The sequence below is a fragment of the Setaria italica genome, chromosome VIII (assembly GCF_000263155.2).
Source record: "Setaria italica strain Yugu1 chromosome VIII, Setaria_italica_v2.0, whole genome shotgun sequence".
Classification (NCBI taxonomy): Eukaryota; Viridiplantae; Streptophyta; class Magnoliopsida; order Poales; family Poaceae; genus Setaria; species Setaria italica.
Window position 1 is genome coordinate 37,723,147 of NC_028457.1, and position 20,306 is coordinate 37,743,452.

The window sequence follows — 20,306 nt, forward strand, 5'->3', positions numbered from 1 at the left end:
GTATGGGTGCATGCGGACCTGGTGATAGCCGCTATGTATGTCCAGCTTGGAGAAGAACAGGGCGCCCTTGAGTTCGTCGAGGAGCTTGTCGACCACTGGGATTGGAAATTTGTCGCGCACTGTCTTGCTGTTCAATGCCCGATAGTCCATGCAGAAACGCTAGGTACCGTCGCGCTTGCGCACAAGGAGCACTGGAGATGACAAGGCCGATGTGCTCGCCCTGCTCATGCCCTGTTCCAACATTCCTTGGCATTAGCTCTCGATTTCATCCTTCAAGAGCTGCGGGTAACGGTATGGGCGGACGGCGACGGGCGGCGTGCCGGGCAGGAGGTGTATGTGATGATCAAATTCCCGTTGCGGCGGCAGGCCTGTCGGCATGGCAAAGAGGTCCTTGAATTCGTCCAGCAGCAGCTCCAGCGTGTTGTTGAGATCCACCAGTGCGAGGCGTGGCACCGGCTTGGCGTTCACCCCGAACCGCTTCAACCCAGTGGAATGATGTAGAGGTCGATGGAGAATTCCTCCTAGCTGATGGTGACGGTGACGCCCTTGCACACACCCGAGGAGCACCCGCTCGCCGTTGGCGACACCCAGCGTCAAGCCGGGGCGGGCCTTCGGAACTAGGCCGATGCCTTCCTCGGAGATTTTCATGTCTTCCTCGGACGTGTCCCCATCAAATCCCTCGCCATCCTCTAATTCCAAGAATTAGATGCCCTTCATGGAGCATTGCTTGATCTGGTCCTGAGAGAATTTCTCAGGGCAATTGTAGCATAAGCTGTCGAGGTGGCGCGGAACCATCTCCTCCGGCGTGAGCCGGGTGAAACGCGCGCCTGGTGGCGGAGCTAGCTTGATTGGCGTGCCGGGCGAGGTTGAAGTAGAGCCCGTCGCGCCCGGCATTGATGGCGATTGGGGCACCGGCGCAATTGGGGCAGCCGCGCGGGACAACACATGTGACGGGCAGCCGAAAGTGCGCGGTGTGTCATCGGCCACCTGGAGGCGGCACTCGTACGCCCGGGCGAGCACCATGGCGTCTTCCGGGGAGTCCGACCTGTGCATCTCGACGTCGATGCTCATGGGTGGTGACAAGCTGGCGGTAAAGATGTCAATCTGCTGGCACTCGGAGATGTTCTCGCAGCGTGCCAGGAGCTTGAGGAAGTGCTCCTGGTACTCATCTACCGAGCCCGTGCGGCGCAGATGCGTAAGCTCATTGAGCGGGTTGCTGCACACTCGAGGATCAAAGCGCTTGTTGATGCCGTCTACGAACGCTGGCCACTCAGGTACGCTGCGGTTCTTTTCTAGGCGGTAGTACCACTAGTCCGCCGTGCCCTTCAGGAGAAGGACGCCTGTCCAGACCTTCTGGTCCTCCCACGTTCCTTGCGAGCGGAAGAATTGCTCGCACTTGTGCAGCTAGCCGAGGGGATTTTCGGTGCCGTCATACTTGGGGAAGTGGAGCTTGTGGACCGGTGGCAGTGGGTGGGGCTGCTTGCCGTCGGGTGCCAGACGAGGAGGAGGATGAATCGAACCGGCCCTATTTCTTCAGGACTTGCGTCTGCACATTGCTGATGGATGTGGATAGGCGGCCTTGCTCCAGGCGGACGCTGCCCAGCTCCACATCCAACTTCTTGCTTATGTCGTTCATCTTGGAGATCATCCTCTCGATGGCCTCGTTGAAAACCGCCCGGGTGACGAACCCATCGCCCATTGTTGCTATGGAGCAGTGGGTTTGGCGGCGCAATCGGTGGCAGAAGGTTGAGGGCGCAGGAAGGCGAGGTTGCAGCAAAGAACAGGCTGGTACTAGAGTTGATACAGCCTGTTTATTCAATCTATATAGCAATGGTAGATGTGTTTACAGCTAACTCGTCCTCTCCTTGAGAGGCTCTAAGATTAGAGATAGGTCAAGTAGCATGAGTCCATGACATCCATGAACCCCTTTTCTTTATTTTCTCTTCATTTTTTCTCTACAGATAGGTCAAGTGGGCTTTAAGTTGACAGTTGGCCCAATCGACTCATCAAATGGACGGAGAGCAACAAATTTACAAATATCAAATGGCCTTAGCCCATCTAAGTCTCCTCAGGCCCATCTATACACGACCCACGGTGACTGTTGTGGCAGGCTTGCAGCAAGCAGCGGCCACCGGAATCGCCACCCTCGTCGCCGGCGCGGTAGCCGGCAGGAGTTTACCGACTAGTCGGCTACCGACTCGGCTAATCCTTTGCGCGGAGATGTATAGCAAAGCTCGGCGGGGCAAGCGGTGCCTACTGAACCACTCGTCGTGCTCGGGTCCCGTCCGATGTGGGAGCGCCGCGAAGGTGCTCGGAGAAATGGGGCACCAGGGCGCCGCACTGGCGCTCGGGGTAGGTATGTAAGGAGTGATGTGCGGATCGAGCGCTGAATTTTCGAAGACCTCACCCGTCATCTTTGAATCTCACTCATCGGCTTGAAGCCTGGTGGGCACTCCAGTCTGTAGCGTGGAGTATCCGCCCACCTCTGAAAACGACGACGGCTTCCTTGGAGGCTTCTGTCCGTCATCTTCTTGGATATTTCGTTCAACGCGGTGGCCACAGTCCAATGGCGGCTCACAAGATGGTATTGCCGTCTTGTGGGCCTGATGAGTACACTGAAAAGAGGTTCTGATCTTCCAATTAGTTTGTTCACTGATTGGTGATTGCACGGAAAAACAGAACAAGACTAGCAATCACTTGGTGCAGGATAGCAGGAAGGGGTGATCAGAAGAAAGGCAACAGAGGCAATATATAAGGTCTGTATGCTGTCTTATTTCGATTGTTACAAGGAGGAGAATATCATAAAGGTTGATGATCTTAATTATCAGTTCAATCATGTGTAGTCTATTTTTGGTCCATAATTTGCTTGTTTGGTATGTAGTTTGCACTGAACTACAAGATGGCTGATCCCCTGGCCAGTGTGGAGAAGATTATCAAAGTCGCACTCGCCATCAAGGAGGCCGTCAAGACTGTCCGGAAGAACAAGGAGCAGTGCCGTGAGATCAGAAAGCGGGTCCTGCGGGTCAGTGCCCTCTTGAAGCGGCTTCAGGAGACAGAGATCATGCAAGACCCGGCGATGTGTGACTCACTGGAGGCGCTCGAGGAGACGCTCACCCACACCCACGACCTCATCATCGCCTGCCAGAAGAAGAACATCATGTGCCACTTCTGCATGGCTTGGGACCTTGCCAAGCAGCTGCGCGAAGTAAAGCAGGACATCTCAGATCAAATGGTGGATGGGATCTTCGCCGCTAATGTCAATGCTACAATTATCTTGACAAGTATTCAATATGCGGCTTGCCCTCTGCCCCCAAAGGTAAGATTAGTTACCTGCTTAATTTGATTTGATGGTATGGGTGGCAGATCCTTCATGCTCTGCATCTGACTCTTTGTATATAGAATGCAGGGGCGGTGGACATCTCACATTGCAGTCATTCAACTTATGATGACAGGTTAGATATGAATTTTAACACATTTACCTCTGTTGTTCCACTGTAACCTGAAATGAAGTAAATTATACTGGAGGTTTCAAAACTTGTAAGAAATTTTCAACTGGCGTAAGTTAAAACATTAACTTTTCAGTCCCTAGACTTGCAGATTGTGTGACTGACCTATGCCATTTTATCTCCCATTCTGACGTAGTAAAGGTTATATGTCAATCAAGCATTCCATAATCAGGGCCTGTTTTGTTACTCCATTGAGGTGTTGCAACAATGTGCTTTGAGTCAATTTGGCCAGAGTACTTTCATATTACCGTGCAGATCATTTATTGTGATTATCCACATAAGCAATTCGATGAATTAATTGACAATGCACACGTTGTCCTCCTTGGAGCTTTTCCAAATGTGTCTCTTTTAGCATCTATTTTTATGAACTGTTGGATATCATTTTCAATAAATTAGCATAGTAAGTTGCAAGCTTTGAAATATGCCCTTCATTTGAGTTTCCTCATATTGAAAATCATATAATATTGCTGAATGGAAATGGCAGATGTGGATTGATGAATCACAGTAAAAACAATGTACCTGCCAGAAGTGTGTTGCAATCTGCTCCCTTCTCATGTAAGATGCCATCTCATCTCACTCGCTTCACCATAATTCCTGTCCATACATTACTCGTTAGGCAATAGGCTAGCCACTTTCGCATCAATATCGAATGTTTACTGTAAGCTACTCAGAAGTGATATTGCTCTTACAGTTTCACATTTGCATGATTTGATGTTCTGATGACAGGTTTAACAAAGTTCAGTTTGTCAGAGTTAGAGACTGCTACGAATGGATTTTCAGATGAAAATCTCATTGGGCGAGGTGGCTTTGTTAGTGTCTATAAGGTATTCCACATGCTTGGTTTGCTAGTTTTAGATCCATTTTGGCCTTCCACATGACCATAGTCATCAATGGCATGATTTTCAACAAAGCACGTGTACTACAATTAAGACATGATTTTTTTTCCTGCTATGACAAGTCTTTTTGTTGGTTTACAACAAGGTATATCTGAAAACATTGATCTTTAAAGCCAGTGCGTGTTTCAGGATAACACTGTAAATCTCAGGGTGAATCAGTATTTAAAAGTTCACGTGATTTAGTGCTTAATCCTTGTTGAAGAATTAGGAGGGTCTACTCATTAATGTAACTCAATAGATGACAAATAAAAGATTTGACCAAATTGATTGGAGATGACCTATCTAATATAAAATAATGCATGGCCCTAACTGTCATTTTGGTGCAAACACTTTCCTAAAACTAAGGCTCGTGCATCATTGATTCATGTTGGAACTTGTAGTTACATATTGTCCAGCAAAAGTAGAAGTGAGCTATGTTCTCTTTATATTATAATGCCAGTATTCTGTATACACACCAATATCTCCTGTTGAGAAGAAAGTGGGGAGAATCAGGACTATCATTCTATTTCAGCATTTTTATGGAAAATTCGAGACCAATTTCAATGTTAAAGTGAAATTTTAACAGCAGTGAGTAGAAATTGGGATTCACGCACGGTTTTAAACCACCCTTGATCACACTTCACCGCATTCTACTTTTCTGGCAGATTTGCTCTCTTTCTGAGTTTGGTCTGTTGTAGCAGTAAACAAACATGTCACATGACCACAGACACATCACAAATTCTTGATTTTCAGGTTTTATCATTGCAAAACATTCACATCATTTAATTTGATTGTTGCACTTTTCAGGGTGTACTACATGGCGGTTTAGTGGTCGCCATCAAGAGATTTCGAAATTCAGTTATATTTTCACAGGATCACTTGTATGATGAACTTAATCTTGTTTCAAAGCTCCAGCACAAAAATCTAGTTAAACTTCTAGGATATGGCTATGAAGTCATACAAACGGTGGTGCGGGAAGAATTTCAAGCTCAAGCGAGGCTATATTTTTTGGTCGAAGAGCACATGCCGAATGGAAACTTGGAGGATAATTTGAAAGGCATGTTTTTCTTTAAAAGGACAACAAGAATTTCATTTTCAATGTAGACCAACTTTCTCTTACCTTTCTTTTCTATATCAATAGTTGGTCTAATGATCTTTATTTCTCAGGGTTCAGACTTGATTGGTTTAACAGCTTTCACATAATCCAGGGGATAGCGCACGGGCTAAATTATCTACATGTGCAGCACATTGTCCACTCAGACTTGAAACCAAGCAACATCCTCTTGGATTCAAATATAAATCCAAAGATTGGTGATTTTGGGATAGCTAGAATGTTGGATCATGGTAATATGACCACTCGTGATGTCAGCTGCTTAGCTGGCACAATGTAAGAAACCATCCCTGAATATATCCAATAGCCTACTTCACTTTTGCCCCCATTAGTTTTCTTCTGATAGTATCCATTTGTTTATAACTATTCAGGGGATATATGCCTCCAGAATATATTGTGGAAGGTATTTTGTCAACAAAGTATGACGTGTACAGTTTTGGTGTCATCCTTCTAGAGATCATTAGCAGTATGTGCAGCTCCAAACCAGCTCGTCGCCAAGCTTCTGTTGAATGGGTAAGCACATCATTTGCATGTCATCATGCATATACCACAACATTAATCTGTTACTGTTTCTTGAACTTCAACCGAAAAGAATGTATTAGAATCTGCTGTTCTGCATCCTAATGCCAGTCTTAGCTGGGGTTTTCTCCTGCCCGCCATATCGATCTTATGGTTAATTTTGAGGGTCTGCTAAGCTGTTAGAACAAATTGGCTTTTGAGAAAGAATATTTGCAGGGGCCCTGTCCCAGCCAAGCTTCTTGGAAAGAGCCTCAGGTTCTCAAGTGTTTGGCATCATCAGATCCCCATGCTATATTCCTTTTCTTTCACACATGGTTCTAGCAAACCACATCCCAGAGACCCAGACCACGTATGCAAGTTCATTGTCCTTCTGGTCGACAAAGAGCCTCGCGACAGCACAGTATTGGTCCTGCTGCAGCAGGCCTCTTTTGGATATAAGAACTAGTTGATTGATGGTTTGTCTTGGGTGCATATAGAGAATGGATATTCAACAATTATCCTAGTCACAATAGAAAATCAGATTGTTTAAATGAAACAATCACCAGGTGACCTCCTCAAGCGCGATTCAAAGCCAAACAAACGCCATACAATTAAATTGATGGCAAAAAATGGAACTTATGCTGAGAAGAGGTCGCCAATGGCTACCAATGGCAAAACCATCACCAGGTGACTTCAGGCGCAATTAATAAGTGTTTCAAGTAATCATGGTTGGGACTGAAAATAGAAACTTTTTTTCTTCGATAGATTGAAAATTGAAACTTAAAAGCACGTAGTTGAGAGGTGTGAAATGGACTTGTTCAATGATGTTTTTTTTATTTGTCAGGCTTGGGAGGTGCGGCGAATTGGATTATTGATAAAGGAAATAAAAGTTCGGTGTAACGCATCTGAGGGTGACCAGATAAAAAGATGCATGGAGGTAGGACTCCTGTGCACCCAATTTAATCCGGCGGACCGCCCCACCATGGGGGATGTTCTTGAGATGCTAAATGGGAAGAAAGAGCTACCGACCCCAAGGAAGCCACGATATAGCAAAAGAAGGACCGGCGAAGGTGTGAGGAATTTCACGCTAAGCGTCCCGAATGATGGCGAAGGTGTGAGGAATTTCGCGCTAAGCGTCCCGAATGATGTGAGGTTGTAAAGTTGGAGGAGGGTAGGGTGCATACAAATACGACTGATGACATATATATTATGTAGATAGAAAACATGTATAGATTACAGCTGCGAGTCATCTCTCTCGAACAATTTCATTTTGTGTCCTGTAAAAGTTGAGCGTTCAGTTCGTGTTATGCACTGTTCTTGTAAAAGTTGTAAGCATTCTCATTGCCAGCTCCTTGCTCTCAGCGACCCCTTCTGTAGTGTAGCTTCATGAACACTAAGTTTTGAAAATCATTGTGTACAAAACACAGAATCATTTACTCTCTACAGCATTAGAAGCCATTACCGGCGGAGCATAATCAGCGTGGTGTGTGATAATACCAATATCAGTTCAGTTGCTATCTGTGTCGTGTTCTGGAGTATGTCAGAGTAGACTGCTCTGTTGACTTGAGCTCATGCCCTTGTCCTTTACCACTTTGTCACCAGGTGAACTTTTGTTGCATGCTCACATCCATCCCTCTGAAGTGAATAAGTTGTTGACACACGCAAAAAATAGCTGAATAAATACTTTATTTTGGATAATGGAAAGCCTGAATAACCACCTGAAACACTCGAAATACCTTTGCTCAGTCTGAATGTCTGATCAACAAATACCTTTCCCATGCGTGGTTCTGACCCAGCGTCAGTCTTCTTGGCAAGAATTTTCACGACGCATGATTTCCACAAAGATTCCCATGTGGGTGGAATCTCGCAAGGAACCCAGGCCATATCACAAGTTTTTGCATTCCAACCCATATCATGGATGCTGCTTCTCTGCTTTGTATGGGGGAAAGAAAATGCAGCGCATGAAACTATCTTACAAGAGCGCCTATTATCCACGACACGATTGAGTACATTACTACGTTAACAGAGGAAGGGGGTGCACAGCCGGATGTCTAGATGAGAGTCAATGCAGAGGATGAGAGGACGGACATCGCTGCACGCATGCATGGACGCCGTTGGGCCAAGAGTCCAAAGGCTTATCTTGGGCTTTCCAATCACACGCAGTCAGGAGACCCGACGGGCCTATTGAACTCACCTAAGGCCCATAAAAATTTTTTCTCCTCGCATCCCGAAGTAGAGGATGTCAAGAATGGCGGACTGTTGCCGCCGGAGCCCGCAGCCACGGCTCCCCTCGAGTCTCCTCCTCCTCGCCGCCGGGGCGGCGGATCTGCACGACTACACCTACTCGGGCGACAAGGCGGAGGCGTCGCGAGAAACTCTCCCGGGAACCATGAGCTCTGGCTGCGGGGACCTGGCGGGCGGAGCCTCGCGTTCTGCGGAAAGGCGAGAGGAGCCGCGATGGTGTTCGTGGAAATGCCGCACCGGAGTGCGCGGCAACAACTACTCCTACCAAAAAGAAAAAGGTTAGCATGATTTGTTTTTGAGGTCAATTCACCGAAACAACACCAGCGCGCACTGGCGTGCGGAATTTAGCATTAGCAGGTTATGAGTTGTCTGTGTCATGAGGCGCTGAATCATTCACAAACTCATCCATCATCAAGTCTATCTCAAAGTCTCATCAACTTTATTTCCATGCCAAGGACTGTCTTCCTTGACGCTATGTTCGTTACCTTCTCAGAAGTTTCGTTTGACGTGGTAGCTGCAGCTCAACGGCGGATCCCCTTGGTGAAGCTTGTCATGGGACAGGACTACAGGAATGTGCCGGATTGGCCACAGTTGTTCAACACGGGGGTAAGTCACTATCAAGAATTAATGAAGAAGGACCAAATCACTTTCAAAAGACTAGTAAACTCCCATTATGTATGAATGAATATTTTGCTACTTATATGACAATGCAAATGGAAATAATAAATGAAATAAATATTATGCAGTTAATAAATAGATTCTGAAAATCTAATGAGAGATGATGCTTGAACTCATCATTCCTGGAAGGAATAAAAATCACAACAAATAGAAGTTAAATCTCATACTAAGTATTGAATGTCTAAGGTTGATAATATTCCTGAATGAATACTAAATAGTCTCTAGAAGAGCAAATCTTCGAAGGAAACAATGCTATGTTCGTTACCTTCTGAGAAATTTCGTTGACGCGGTAGCTGCAGCTCAATGGCGGATCCCATTGGGGAAGCGTGTCATGGGGACAGGACTACAGGAACGTGCCCGGCCGATTGGCCAAAGTTGTTCAACACGGGAGTGAGTCACTATCAAGAACTAATGAAGAAGGACCAAATCATCTGTTTGCATATACCATATAGGTGAAGAATTCACTACACGGGGGTGCAGAGCTGCCATTGCTATTGCTTCGTGCAGGCGCAGGGGAAGAAAGACGGAGAGCTAACGAGGTCGGTGGTGGCCAGAAAAGATGGATCTGGTTGGCAGCGTGGAGACGATCGTCAAGCTTGGTCTGACGATCAAGGAGGCCGTCGACACGGTCCGCCGGAACGAGGAGGAGTGCAGTGAGATCCGGGAGAGGGTGCTCAGAGTCGGCGACATCTTGTCGCCGCTGCAGGAGACCGGGTCGATGGATGACAGCCCGGCGATTAGCGGCGCGCTGGAGGATCTGGAGAAGACCCTCTGGCGAGCCCACACGCTCGTGGAGGCGTGCCAGGAGAAGAGCACCATCTGCCTCTTTTGCACGGCCGGGAAGCAGTCCACGCAGCTGCGCAAGGTGCAGGAGGACATAACACAGAAGGTCATGGTGGTGATCTTCGCCACCAATGTCCAGCTCACCATGATTCTGACACGGCTGGACCGTCCGTGCCCACAGACCCGGGAATCTTTTCATATGGGGTTGGAGGTCTCCCTTCCTGGGGACAGTTCGGTCGGACATACCTTGGCCTTCTCGCGACCCGCGAGACGGGCGCACCCAGCGCCGGCGCCGCCACAAAGCTCCCCCGCCACCACCCCAGCGTTCGCCGTTCCTCGTCGTCGACGTCCACTGCCGTTCGCGTCCACCGCCGCACAGGACGGCCGCTCGCGTCCACCGCCGTCGATGTCCACCGCCAGTTGCGTCCAAACTATTAATGGTACAACCATTTATGCATCCAAATCTAGTATTTAGTTCTTATCTATCTATTATTTAGCTTATCTATCTATTATTTAGCAAACCTTGTAAGAGCATTTTCAAGAGGATGGCTATCCCACTCTCTAAGCTAAAATTTGGCACGTTTGCTGGAAAATTTTGCTCCAGCAAAGTTGCTATCCGGATGGCTATCCCATCCGGCTTATCAAATACTCACCTAAACTTAGCAAGTGGGTTTGGCTTGTCAAATATGGGTCCCACACCTAAAATGGAGAGTCTGTTATAGTATGAAATGGAGATGTTGGTGGAATGGATGGAGAGTGTAGATATTCAGAGAGAAACCTAGCTATTGAAATTTGGATAGTGGGAAATGTTGGAATGAGCAACTCAATATGGAAAGGAATCTTTTTTCCAACTTGATTAGAGAGTCGAAGGAGAGCTAAAAATGGATAATTTGTTGGAGTTGCTCTAATCTTTTCGTAAAAACAAGTTATTCTAGAAATTTTGTGACAGATTAATACATCAACAACAACAACAAAGCCTTTCAGTTCCCAAAGCCTTTCAGTTCCAAGCAAGTTGAGTAGGCTAGAGTTGAAACCCAACAGGAGCCACACATCAGGGTTCAGCACATGAATAGCTATTTTCCAAGCACTCCTATCCAAGGTTAAATCTTTGTGTATATCCCAGCCCTTCAAATCTTCTTTTATTGCCTCTTCCCATTTCAATTTTGATCTTCCTCTGCCTCTCTTCACATTACTGTCACGCCATAGGGTTTCACTATGCATTGGTGCCTTCGGAAGCCTCCGTTGGATATGTCCTTATTCCGGATTCGATCCCTTCTCGTATGACCACAAATCCAATGCAACATACGTATTTCCGCAACACTTATCTGCAGAACATGTCATTTTTTTAGGCCAACATTCTACACCATACAACATTGCAAGTCTAATCGCCGTCCTATAAAACTTGCCTTTTAGCTTCAAAGGTACCCTCTTGTCATATAAAATTCCTGATGCTTAGCGCCACTTCATCCACCTTGCTTTGATTCTATGGATGACATCTTCATCAATATCCCCATCTTGTTCTAGCATTGATCCCAAATATCAAAATGTATCCTTCCTGGGCACTACTTGTCCTTCAAAACTAACATCTCCCTCCTCATCTGTATTAGTGCCAAAGTCACATCTCATATATTTAGTTCTAGTTCTGCTGAGTCTAAAACCTTTTGACTCTAGGATCTCCCACCATAACTCCAGTTTCCTATTTACTCCTGCTCGACTTTCATCAACTAGCTCTACATCATCCATGAAGAGCATACACCAAGGGATATCCCCTTATATGCCCCTTGTGACCTCATCCATCACCAAGGAAAATAGATAAGGCCTCAAAGCTAACCCTTGACGCAGTCCTATTATAATCGGAAAGTCATCTGTGTCGCCATCACTTGTTCGAACTCTAGTTACAACATTGTTGTACATGTCCTTAATAAGTCCAACGTACTTCATTGGGACTTTATGTTTGTCCAAAGCCCACCACATGGCATTCTATGGTATTTTGTCATTCGCTTTCTCCAAGTCAATGAAAATTATGTGTAGGTACTTCTTCTCCTTATACCGCTCCATAACTTGTCTTATTAACAAAATAGCTTCCATGGTTGACCTTCCAGGCATGAAACCAAATTGGTTCATAGAGACCCGCGTTATCCTTCCCAAAAGATGCTCGCTAACTCTCTCCCATAGTTTCATAGTATCGATCATCAACTTAATTTCTTGGTAATTAGTACAACTTTAAATATCTCCCTTATTCTTGTATATTAGTACCAATATACTTCTCCACTCTTCCAGCCTCTTGTTTGACTGAAAAATATGGTTATACAACTTGGCTAGCCAGACTATGGCTATATCCCCGAGGCATCTCCAGACCTTAATTGAGGTACCATTCGGGCCCATCGCCTTACCACTTTTCATCCTTTTGAACGCCTCTCTCACCTCAGATTCTTGGATCTTCCGCACAAAGTTCCTGTTGGTGCCATCAAAAGAGTCATCCAATTGAAAGGTTATGTTCTCATTCTCACCATTGAACAATTTGTCAAAATACTCTTGCCATCTATGTTTGATCTCATCCTCCTTTACCAAGGTGTTTTCTATTTCATCCTTACTGCACTTAACTTGGTTGAAGTCCCTCATCTTTCTCTCACAAACCCTAGCCATCCTAAAGATGTCCTTCTCTCCTTCCTTCATACCTAATCATGGTAAAGATCCTCATATGCCTTACCCTTTGTCACACTCACAGCTCGCTTTGCGATCTTCTTTGTCTCCTTGTACTTCTCTATGTTGTCCACACTTCTATCATGGAACAAGCGCCTATAGCATTCTTTCTTCTCTTTAATAGTCCTTTGAACTTCCTTATTTCACCACCAAGTATCTTTATCTACGCCTCTACCCCCTTTGGCCACTCCAAGCACCTCCGAGGCCACCTTCCGAATGCAGTTTGCCATATTCTCTCACATGTTTGTGTCCTCTCCTTCCTTCCCAGGGTCCTCTTTGATTACCCTTTCCTTGAAGACCTCTAATGTCTCCTGTTTTAGTTTTCACCACTTTGTTCTAGCAATCTTGGCTTGTTTATCCCTGCATGCGTGCATCTGAAAACAAAAGTCCACCACCACAAGCTTATGTTGAGAAACAACTCATTCCCTTAGTAGCACCTTGCAATCCAAGCATGCTCGTTTATCCTCTCTTCTTGTGAGAATAAAGTCAATCTGGCTATAGTGTTGACCACTACTAAAAGTCACTAAATGGGACTATCTCTTCCTAAAGAAAGTGTTCGCTATCATCAAGTCAAAAGCTACTGCAAAGTCCAAGATTTCCTCTCCATCCTGATTCCTACTACCATACCAAAACTCTCCATGAACTGCCTCGAAACCTGCAGTTGTTGTACCTATATGCCCATTGAGATCTCCTATGAAAAGCTTCTCGCTAGAAGGTATAATTCTAACCAGGCTATCTAAATCTTCCTAGAATTGCCTCTTATTACTCTCATCGTGGGCTACTTGGGGCATACGCACTAATTACATTCAAGACCATATCACCAATTATAAGCCTAACTAAGATAATCCTATCCCCTTGCCTTCTCATGTCCACCACTCCATCCTTAAGACACTTGTCAATCAAAACTCCCACTCCATTTCTATTTGCAGCTGTCCCTAAGTACCAAAGCTTGAAACCAGTATTGTCCGCCTCCTTCGCCTTCTGGCCCTTCCATTTAGTCTCTTGAACGTATAAGATATTTACACGCCTCCTAGTCGCTACGTCTACTAACTCTCTTAACTTACCTGTAAGAGACCCTACCTTCCAAGTACCCATCGAGACAGATGTGAAGACCCTTGCTCATTTTTCACTACACTCGAGCACAGATATAGTGCACCGTTAAGGAAATGACTATCCAATCCTTGCTCACTTGACACTGTGCCCAAATCACAACACGTCGCGTCACCAATGGGGAGATGACCAGACCCTTGCCCATTTAACACCATACCTAGATTCCGATATGGCGTGTCGATAAGAGGGTTACGCCCCAACGAATTTCTCTTGGGTTTCATCTCCATTAGAATGGCTAGGTTTAACATTGGCTCGCCAAGCCTATCACAACCCTCCTTCTTTGCTAGGGCTTGATATCGGCTATGTTAAGACAACATAGGTGGAGTTAAATTTTAAGACAAATTAATAAAAAAGTGCTAAGTGATTGCCGCATGCGCATGCACGTACTAAATGAGGTAACAGTAACTTATTTTTTTTGGATAAACTTTGAAGTCCTATTCATTCGTTCATTTCTCACTTTTCATTCCTTAATCTCACTTTTTTATTTATTTTGTTTTTGGGCCCAAGCCTTCTGACATTGTATTTGGTTCTTTATCCTTTTTTAATAAAAAAAAAGATAATCAGTTTGATGAAAACAGAATGAAAGAAGAGATACGGAATGCAGGCATGCAAGACCTCCTCCAATAGTTAGAGTCAAGTACTAACTCATAGACTTAAAAGATTGTGTAAGAGACATGTTCTCGAACAATTAGAGTCAAATACTATCTCTTATGTCTATATAGATCCATACATCAGTCTCACATGATTTAGGAATATATGTCTGAGACTATCTCTTGAACAAGAAATAGCTCTTCTTTCTTTTTCTCCTACATGGGTAAAAATCTGATGTGTGGCATACCCATGAGGTAGCTGAGTTGGCACCATTGGAGGAGGCCTAAGCTGAATATAGGTGACCTAGGTTTGCTTCGCTAAATGCATTTATGACCGAGTATTTATTTTGTCATAATAGCACTGCTGGGGAATTGCACATACAACTAGGAGTAGTTCCAAACTGGTTTTGGATCCATCTTTTGGAGGTGGTTGAAACCAGAATTTTCTTTCCATTATCTAAAAAAAACTGATTTTGGATCCTGTAGTAGGCTAGTGGGACTGTGGGAGTGATATCTCCTGGCTGTAAGTAACTCAGTTCTATTTCTCAATGCATTAACCCTTTCGTACAAATTATCACCAGTGGACCACTATGCCTACAGCAGTGCTTACACGGAAACACCATTTTTTTTTGTCAGATTACGCTGGTCGAGTAAGTAAACTTTATTTTATTATAATTTACATGTTCCAAGGAAGTGAGTCTATCTCAACTGGTTAGGTTGGAAGGTGTGGTCATGTAACCACCAAATTTCGAATCCTCTCTAACTTGAATTTAGTTGTCTATTTTCTTCTTTTGATGAAAGAACCACCTAGTTCTTTCTAGATGTTTTGAAGGGCGGTTCCACTATTGGAAAACTCCCTATTAGTACCGAGTCGAATCTGGGCAGTTCCACTACTGGAAAAGTCCCTATTAGTACCGGGTCAAATCCGAGACTAAAAGTGCCAACGTTTGTACCAGTATTAAAGAGTTTTGCACCAAAAAAATATTCTAAATTTTGTGGAATTTTTCACCTACACAAGTCACGTGATTTTTCACGTGAAATATGCGCTTGCACGGCGCCTGCGATTTGAACTCGTGACCTATTGCCTCACGCATAGCTTCCTGACTATCTCACCTACACAGCACAACTAATTGAGTAGGAGATACTTTCCTTTTGAAGATACCTATGGGGGTCCTTTTAATATCGATTTGTGACACCAACTAATACAAAAAGGTGACTTTTACTACCGGGTGGGTAACACCAACTGATATTAAAGGGTGGGTTTTAATACCGGTTGGTGTTACCGGTACTAAAAGACCTTCAGGACTGCTAAATTTAGACCCGGTACTAGCACTAGGTCCAATAATTTATTCTGAGATTTTTGTTGGGGATCGATGACTCTTTTTCTACTTGCTAGTGTTCATCCTTTGATCCGCACCTGGAAATCCATTTTTAGATGTGGGCCGACTACTATAGTGCGTCGCCATCTTTTTAGAGCGCGTCTAAAAATCTTTTTTGCAGTTGTGCTCGTCAATACTCACTACCGTGAGCTAAAACTCTAACCACGAGAAGGTTAAGACTATGATATCCTGGATATGCCAGGAAGATCACCATTATATAATCTGGGAGGTCTAAACGGTGGAATTTTAGGCTATAAATATCCCAGGGCAAAGGCACACACAGGGCGAACAACACTTCAAAGCGATAACATGCTCATCATGGCCTGAATAAACACCCTGCATGCATGTGTTTGGTTGGATTTCCTTCCTTCGTTGTTTGCATCCTATATTTTTAGAGATGCAACTGATATTTTGAGATGTTGCAATGCGCAGTTTTTGGGATGTTTAGTCATTTGGGGATTCAAACTTGAGTTTGTATGATCTGGATTTCTGGAATCCATTTTATGCCATTGGTTAAGGAGTTTTCTGTAGCAAAGAGCTATTTTTATACATATTTGAAGTGTTTTACACATTGACTTTTGATGTGGCAGTAACCGTTTCTATGTTTTGCAACGGGCCATTGGAGCATCCGATAGGGAGTTTCCCATTGGATATCCGGACACTAGCAAGAATGTTATATATATTATTGTTTTCACCATAGGTTGGAGAAAATTCAGTTCCTTAGAGTTGGAGACTGCTACGAATCACTTTTCAGAAGACAACCTCATAGGGCGAGGTGCCTTCGCTGCTGTCTTCAAGGTTCTCTCTCTCCCTCTCTCTCTCAGGCTTCTAAACATCTTTCCCGTGTTGACCGATATGTGTATTGGCTGATATCCCAATTGGCACATATCCATAAGTTCACCTAATATATTCATCAATATGATAAGACTAATTCAACTTTGGAAATTGTACACGTATTAAGCAAAAAAATAATCAAAGCTTTCTTATATATCTACATCCCAATGCATATACATGAAAATCTTTACATTATGATTTATTTATGCACTTTATAAAATTACCTTGAGGGGTTGATGGCATAATTTATGTTATGACATTGAAACTTTATTATTAACCTTATCAATAATCGTAATGAAATCTATTTTATGAATTGGATACAAGGAATACATCTCCTTGAGATGTCTTATGATCTCTAAAATCTGACAAACAGCAGTGGCCGAAAGATATGATCATGTTCCAATAAATGCTACTTACCTTGCACTCAATTGTCATTGTGTTTTTTAAAATAGAATGCATGCCTTAGCTCACTGTTTGTGCATATATACGCAGATGTGTATTTAGGCTTTATCTGAATAAAAATTTGATAAATAACATATCCAGAAATTATATTTAAAGAAATTAATTGCTTCTAACATGACCATAATTAGCATTATATTATTCTTTTTGCTGTGTGCCTCAATCTCCCATAGCATCGGCTAGAAATTTGCCTTGTATATCCCATTGACCTACTGGCTAGAATCATATACTGGTTCAAATTTATAAGTTAATTTAGGTTGTTTTTAAATTAACAATCGTGGATAAATTATTTAAGTTTAGAGGATTTTTAAGTTATTTTGTATAATGATATAAGTGGGTAATCTCGATGAAGGTTCATGGACTAATTTAGTTTTTTCATAATGATAGGGGTGTATAATTTATATATAAATTTAGGGGGTTACTTTGTACTTTTTTTCATAATAGCAGAGGAGGGTACTTTTTTTAGAAAACCTAATAGATGCAATGATTAGAATTATCAAATTGATGGCCAAATTTCTAATTTTGCGAGAAGTTTTAAGATTTATCTGTTTTTTCTAGTGTGTCTCATGAGGGTTAACGTAGAGGCTCCAAAAGGGTCTCTAATTAGTAATAGTAAGATAAGATAAGATGCCATGACGATGACTAGCATGCACACCAAATCAGCAATGAATTTCACGTGCAAACATTTGTTGACAACATATCCCTATTTTCTAAAAAAATTGGTAAAATAAGAAACGCATCAATTAACTTGGTTTGCCCTCGTACTTTTCAGGGTGTGTTACGTGACGGACTGGGCGTTGCCATCAAGAAATTTAAACATCCATATCAACTTCCAGCAGCCCACATTAATGATGAGCTCAGTCTTGTTTCGAAGCTTCAGCATAAAAATATAGTTAAATTTATAGGATATGGCTATGAAGTAATAGAGAAGGTGGATGGATTTGACGACAATAAACATCAAGCACAAGAATCACATTATTTTCTTGTGGAAGAGTACATGCCAAATGGAAGTTTGGACGACATTATCTATGGTAGTTTTCATTGAAGCATTGGTATTTCACCTACGGAGTTGTGAATCGTCATGTCTTTAACTACTAGTTTGTTTATTTGCCCATGATTTATGTTTGCAGGGTCTCGAATTGAGTGGTCCTCCCTTTTTGGGATAGTTCAAGGAATAGCCCAAGGCCTACATTACTTGCATGAACAACAATTAGTCCATTCTGATTTGAAACCAAACAATATACTCTTGGATTCCGATACGAATCCAAAGATCACAGATTTTGGAATTGCCAGAATATTGGACCATGGTGATGATATGCCACGTGACATTAACTATTTAGCAGGAACAGTGTAAGATATGTTCCATCAATATTTCAGTAATTGTGAACATAACCTCGCCTAAATTAACATGAGTTCCAATATACACCAGGTGTGGGCATGTTTCCCCATAAAACCTTGTATAATTGCAGTTATTCTGTTAGAATAGCTTTTTCATAATCTTTTGTAGAATTTGGTATTCTGAATCGAAGCATAGCTTGAGGATTTGCTCCATAACAACAAATTTTCGTTTATGGTGGGATGTCTAGTCCTTATTTTATTTCTTTCAGAAAATTCTGATGTTAATTATTTAACAATGCAGGGGATATATGTCTCCAGAATATATTGTGGAAGGCATTTTGTCGACAAAGTATGATGTCTATAGTTTCGGCGTTATGCTCCTCGAGATCATTAGCAGTATGTGCAGATCTAAACCAGCTCCTCGCCAAGCTTCAATCGAATGGGTAATTAGTAAATTTTACAGGCATGCATGCATATAGGTTCTGTACCAGGATTTCGATCAATTTGTTATTTTTTTCTTATGGCCGGGCTTTGTTTTGAAATCATAGGTAAAAATGGGTAACATGTATATGCAATTGTGCGTCTTACTGCTGGTCCAAAAGGGGATTAAATTGTAGTACCTGCCACAGTACAGCGGACCTAAGATTTTTTTTTCTAGGTTAGGCATTCAAACTAGAGCATATCTAAATGTTCGTAGTACATATATACTGACCAGAAAAGTATGTTAAGAGGAATTGGAAAATAACTTTTGTATTTTATGTTCATGCTTTTTGTTGCTTGGAACACAATAATGTAAGCTTATCTCATAGAACATGTCAGTAGTTGAGCTCTTCAAATTGTCTATCTTTTTTATGTGAGATTGGAGTTGCAATTAGAGTGCGTAGAGGATTCCAGCCCTATCCGCTATAGCTATGAGCTAGTGCCCAACAGGCACCAGTCACCAAAGCTCACAACAACTAAGAGCTTGGGCCTAACTCAACCCAAAGGGACCAACCTAATGGGCAAGGGCTGCCCCACCTTATATGTTTGTGCTTCCCCACCATCAATTCCTGATGTGAAACTAATGAACCTATGAATCACGACAAATGTGGGATTATAACACACAAACAATGGTGAATATTTATTTTTATGAAGAAAATGAGTCAATGCAACACTGTGCTGTGACGGAGAGAACAATATTACCCTGAAAATTCATACCTTATTTTTTGGCCTGCATTACAATTGATGGCTGTGAGTTCCTTAATTTCTTCCTCATCCCCCATCTCTCTCTTGTAGTCTTGTGTCACCCATCCTCTACCGCGAAATAAACTAGAGTGGTATGCCATCTTAATTAATCACCTGACCCAGAAAATACTATTGGGTACCCACTCGCCTCCCCTCGCTACCGCTGCTTTCTTGGCTCCTCCATCCGACAATGCCACGAAAAGCTCGGAGCTATGCTCCTGCACCAGGGAGTTAGTAAAAACAGCTTCTTGAAAGAGATAATCCAGGGGATGTATATGGAGCTGTAATTACTTTACAATTACAATAATTGTGTAAAAAATGAGTTTTTATGGCCTCTGAGTGAGTAAAACGAACCTACTCCAAATTCATATGTATAAGAAAATATTCCACAAATAAGTTGTTTGCTTGCACTCTATCTGCCAATCATTTACTGTACATGCAGCTAATTTAGGTTATCTTTTGTTATGCATAGGCTTGGATGGCGCGGCAAGCGGGACAAATGGAGGAGTTATTGGATCCATCGTTGTATGCTGAGTTTCAGTTGAAGGAGATAAGAAGGTGCATGGAGGTAGGCCTTCTGTGCACTCAGTTTAAGCCGGCTGACAGACCCGCCATGTCAGATGTTCTTGCGATGCTAGATGGCAAGAAAAAGCTAAGGACCCCCAAACAACCAGGATATACGAAAGGAAGAAAGGCCTGATCAGACTGATGCGCGGGTTCCATGCACTGAATAAATTATTTCCTCGTGTATCTACTCTTCACATAATATTAATCGAGGATAAGCCGGCCATTTTATCCACCTTATTAATTCTAGTGCCTAAATCTAAAACAACAAGGTATTTTGTTTCCAGAGTAGTAAGAGTTAATGATGTTTCGTATTTTTGGCTGAACTCTCGACTTTGTTTGTTTCTTTCTGGGTATGTGGAAATGAAAGAGCCAGGAGCCAATTTGCCTTTTTACACACAATATGATCT

The 20,306-nt window shown here is 43.2% G+C and overlaps 2 protein-coding genes across 4 annotated transcripts; both read left to right on the forward strand.

Annotated features, from left to right (window-relative positions):
- The first annotated feature begins 1,913 nt into the window (after positions 1-1,913).
- LOC101786299 (probable serine/threonine-protein kinase PBL22) lies at positions 1,914-7,432 on the forward strand. Its single transcript, XM_022829256.1, has 9 exons — positions 1,914-2,756; positions 2,882-3,316; positions 3,400-3,452; positions 3,991-4,061; positions 4,233-4,330; positions 5,189-5,438; positions 5,549-5,768; positions 5,864-6,005; positions 6,835-7,432. Exons 2-9 carry the CDS (start codon positions 2,900-2,902, stop codon positions 7,147-7,149), a joined length of 1,566 nt encoding a protein of 521 aa, XP_022684991.1. The 5' UTR covers positions 1,914-2,756; positions 2,882-2,899; the 3' UTR covers positions 7,150-7,432.
- Positions 7,433-8,145: 713 nt separating this feature from the next.
- Positions 8,146-20,291, forward strand: LOC101752961 (cysteine-rich receptor-like protein kinase 26). 3 transcript variants are annotated; one of them, XM_004980787.3, is made up of 8 exons: positions 8,146-8,512; positions 8,728-8,840; positions 9,212-10,135; positions 16,178-16,275; positions 17,543-17,801; positions 17,901-18,120; positions 18,410-18,551; positions 19,805-20,291. In XM_004980787.3, the coding sequence occupies exons 3-8, from the start codon at positions 9,472-9,474 to the stop codon at positions 20,030-20,032; spliced, it is 1,611 nt and encodes a 536-aa protein (XP_004980844.2). In that variant the 5' UTR covers positions 8,146-8,512; positions 8,728-8,840; positions 9,212-9,471; the 3' UTR covers positions 20,033-20,291. The 3 variants fall into 3 exon arrangements, with proteins under 3 accessions (XP_004980844.2, XP_022684989.1, XP_022684988.1); XM_022829254.1 differs by having other exon boundaries at positions 8,755-8,840; XM_022829253.1 differs by having other exon boundaries at positions 8,728-10,135.
- Positions 20,292-20,306: the final 15 nt, after the last annotated feature.